General features: G+C 46.8%; 1 protein-coding gene across 1 annotated transcript; it reads left to right on the top strand.

Annotated features, from left to right (window-relative positions):
• The first annotated feature begins 927 nt into the window (after positions 1–927).
• Positions 928–2675, top strand: LOC141442069 (uncharacterized). Its single transcript, XM_074106978.1, has 2 exons — positions 928–1925; positions 2279–2675. The coding sequence occupies exons 1-2, from the start codon at positions 928–930 to the stop codon at positions 2673–2675; spliced, it is 1395 nt and encodes a 464-aa protein (XP_073963079.1).
• The last annotated feature ends 380 nt before the right edge of the window (positions 2676–3055 follow it).

The raw sequence follows: 3055 nt of genomic DNA, 5'->3' as shown, positions 1-3055 counted from the left end.
CTGCACAAACCAGCGAAGCAATTCAATGGTGTGTGTGAAGTTCCCAATCCGCACTGGGCTCGCGTGGGAACTACGGCCCAAGCCCTCTCATCGTGAAAGGAGGCCTGTGCCCAGCAGAGGATAATATATAGTCTCGGATGATGGTATATTCCGTATAGTGTGGTGGTGGTGATACATGCGTTTGTTGATTTGTGTGTGTTCTTACAGTGTGGAGGTGGAGGAACTGTATGAACACACATTTCTTCCATAAACGTAGCTATCATAAAGCCGCGGGTGAGCAAAGTAATTGTTTCAATTCATTGATGATGGACCTCCGCAAGGTACCTAACGCCTGATTCAGTAAATTATGAAATACTTGTGTTTACCCGCGGCTTCGCACACGTAAATCATTAGGTCCAACAGCTGAATTGAAATTCCAGGATTTTAAAAAAATCCTGTGGGAATTCCCGAAAATTAAATCGTGGTTTTCATTAACGTTACATTCAAAACAATCATGTGAAATTTCATGACTCTACTTATGCCGTAGGCATATCGGGATTAAAAGTAGCCTATGTTTCATTCCAGATATCCAGCTATCTACATACCAAATTTCATCCAAATCCATTCAGCGTACTCACAAACTTTCGAATTTATAATATTAGTAGGATATCCGCAATAAGCTTTGCTAGACGAACGCGAAAAAATATTTTCAAATCGGTTCATAAATGACGGAGTTCTGAGGTAACAAACATAAAAAAACCGATTTGATAACTGTTATATATGTGGGTACTTCAGTCTGTCAATATATGCCGTATACTCAAGACGTGTTTTATTACTTTCCTGCTGTATGGTATACCGAACCCTCAGGACACTTCAGTGGCGACGACGTTTAATAAGAATCCGTGCGCACCGTGTAAAAAGTGACAGATTTTTTTTAAAAAGAAAGAAATGTCGATCGGTAAAATCGGCGAGTTCAAAGTGCACGCGGACGATTGGAGGTTATACGTCGAGCGCTTGGAGCAATACTTCATAGCTAACGGGATCGCGAGTGACAAACAAGTGCCGACGCTAATAACTGTTATGGGTGCAGAATGTTACGAACTACTAGTCAATTTATGTACACCAAAAAAGCCTACTACTCACTCTTTTCAAGAAATAACGGCCATATTGGAAAAGCATTTACAACCGAAACCGAGTGTGCTCGCCGAACGGTTTAAATTTCGTCAGAGGAAACAGGGTAACGGTGAAAACCTAGCAGAATACGTGGCAGTGCTGAAGAGGATGTCGAAAACATGCGAGTTCGGCAACTGGCTCGAAGAGAGCCTCAGAGACCAGCTCGTGTGCGGGATCAGCAGTGAGGTCATACGGCAACGTCTATTCACGGAAGATACGTTAGACTTCGTGAAGGCATACAGGATGGCAGTAAGCATGGAGGCGGCTGAGAAAGACGCGGCTGTTGTGGAAGGGCGTCAGAAACCGATAGATGACGTGAAGCAGGTGGACTGCCAAGTCATGGCGGGAATGTGGCAGCGCAATGCAGGCGGCGCACCGGCACAGCGGGTTGGCGGTGGCGGGCAGCAGGCGGTGCGCGGGCGCCGGCCGGCGCGGGCGAGGCCGGGGCCGGGCGCGAGCGCGCTGGCGCGGCCTGGCATGGGCGCGGTGGCTAGGCAGGCGGCGCAGCAACAGTGCACCGTGTGCGGGAGCACACACGTTGAAGCGCCAGCGGCGTGCAAATTTGTGCGATACGTGTGCCGGGTGTGCAACCAAATAGGACACCTGCAGCGCGTATGTCCTAACCTGGCGGGGCATCACAACCTGGAGGTGACGGCGGACGCAGGCACGGACAGTGAGGACAGTGACGAGGTAATCGAGATCAGCATAAATCAATTAGCGATCGAGAACTGTAAGCCGATAATGATACCCATTAGTATAGATAGTAAAAGCATGTATATGGAGTGTGATACGGGCAGCGCCGTTTCTTGTATAAGTTACGACCTTTATGAAACGGAATTTAAAAAAATTACTATAAAGAAATGTAACTTATTGTTGAGATACTACACGGGGGAGGTAGTTAGGCCCGTAGGTGTAATTAAACCTTTAGTTCAGTACAAAGATAAGAAGAAATATCTTGATTTATACATTATAAAGAATGGTAAAACACTTCTTTTAGGCAGACAATGGATAGCAACCTTGAATGTACAGTTACCTAAGTATATGTGTGAAAGTGTCAATAAGCTAAGTGAAAATATTGATTTTAATCTAAAGGAATTCAGTTCCAGATACTGTAAAGTGATCGAAGACGGACTGGGCCGTTTCACCGGGGGACGAGTGGGGTTCCACCTGCGGCCCGGGCGCGGCCGGTGTTCCTGCGCGCGCGCCCGCTGGCGTTCGCGCTGCGCGAGCCGGTGGAGCGCGCGCTGGAACAGCTGGTGCGCGACGGCGTGCTCACTCCCGTCGACCGCTCTGACTGGGCGACGCCCATCGTGCCCGTCGTCAAAAAGGACGGTAACATTAGAATATGCGCCGACTATAAGTTAACTTTAAATAAAGTATTGGAAGTCGACCGTTATCCACTGCCTAAAGTAGAAGATCTGCTAGCCCGGTTGGACGGGGGCGATCGATTTAGTAAAATTGATTTGTCGCAGGCGTATGCGCAATTCGAGTTGGACGAATCAAAAAAAATATACAGTAATTAATACACACAAGGGTTTATTTAGGTATAACCGACTGGTATACGGACTGGCGTCTAGTCCGGGCATTTTTCAGCGGCGTTTAGAGCAATTATTCGCGGATATACCCAACGTAGGCGTATTTCTCGATGACGTAATAATCACCGGTAAAGACACCAATCACCACATTAACAATTTACATAAAGTGTTCGAGCGGTTACAAGCTTTTGGGCTACGTGTAAGGCAAGACAAGTGTGTTTTTTTTGCTAAATCAGTTGATTATTTAGGTTACGTCATCAGCAAGCAGGGGGTGCACACATGCTCAGATAAGTTTAAAGCTATCACAAACACGCCTACGCCCACCAATGTATCGGAGTTAAAGGCTTTTATAGGCATGGTTATGTACT

Source organism: Choristoneura fumiferana, chromosome 25 (genome assembly GCF_025370935.1).
Source record: "Choristoneura fumiferana chromosome 25, NRCan_CFum_1, whole genome shotgun sequence".
NCBI lineage: Eukaryota > Metazoa > Arthropoda > Insecta > Lepidoptera > Tortricidae > Choristoneura > Choristoneura fumiferana.
Note: the sequence above shows the minus strand (reverse complement) of the source record. Positions and strands in the feature narration are given on the sequence as shown.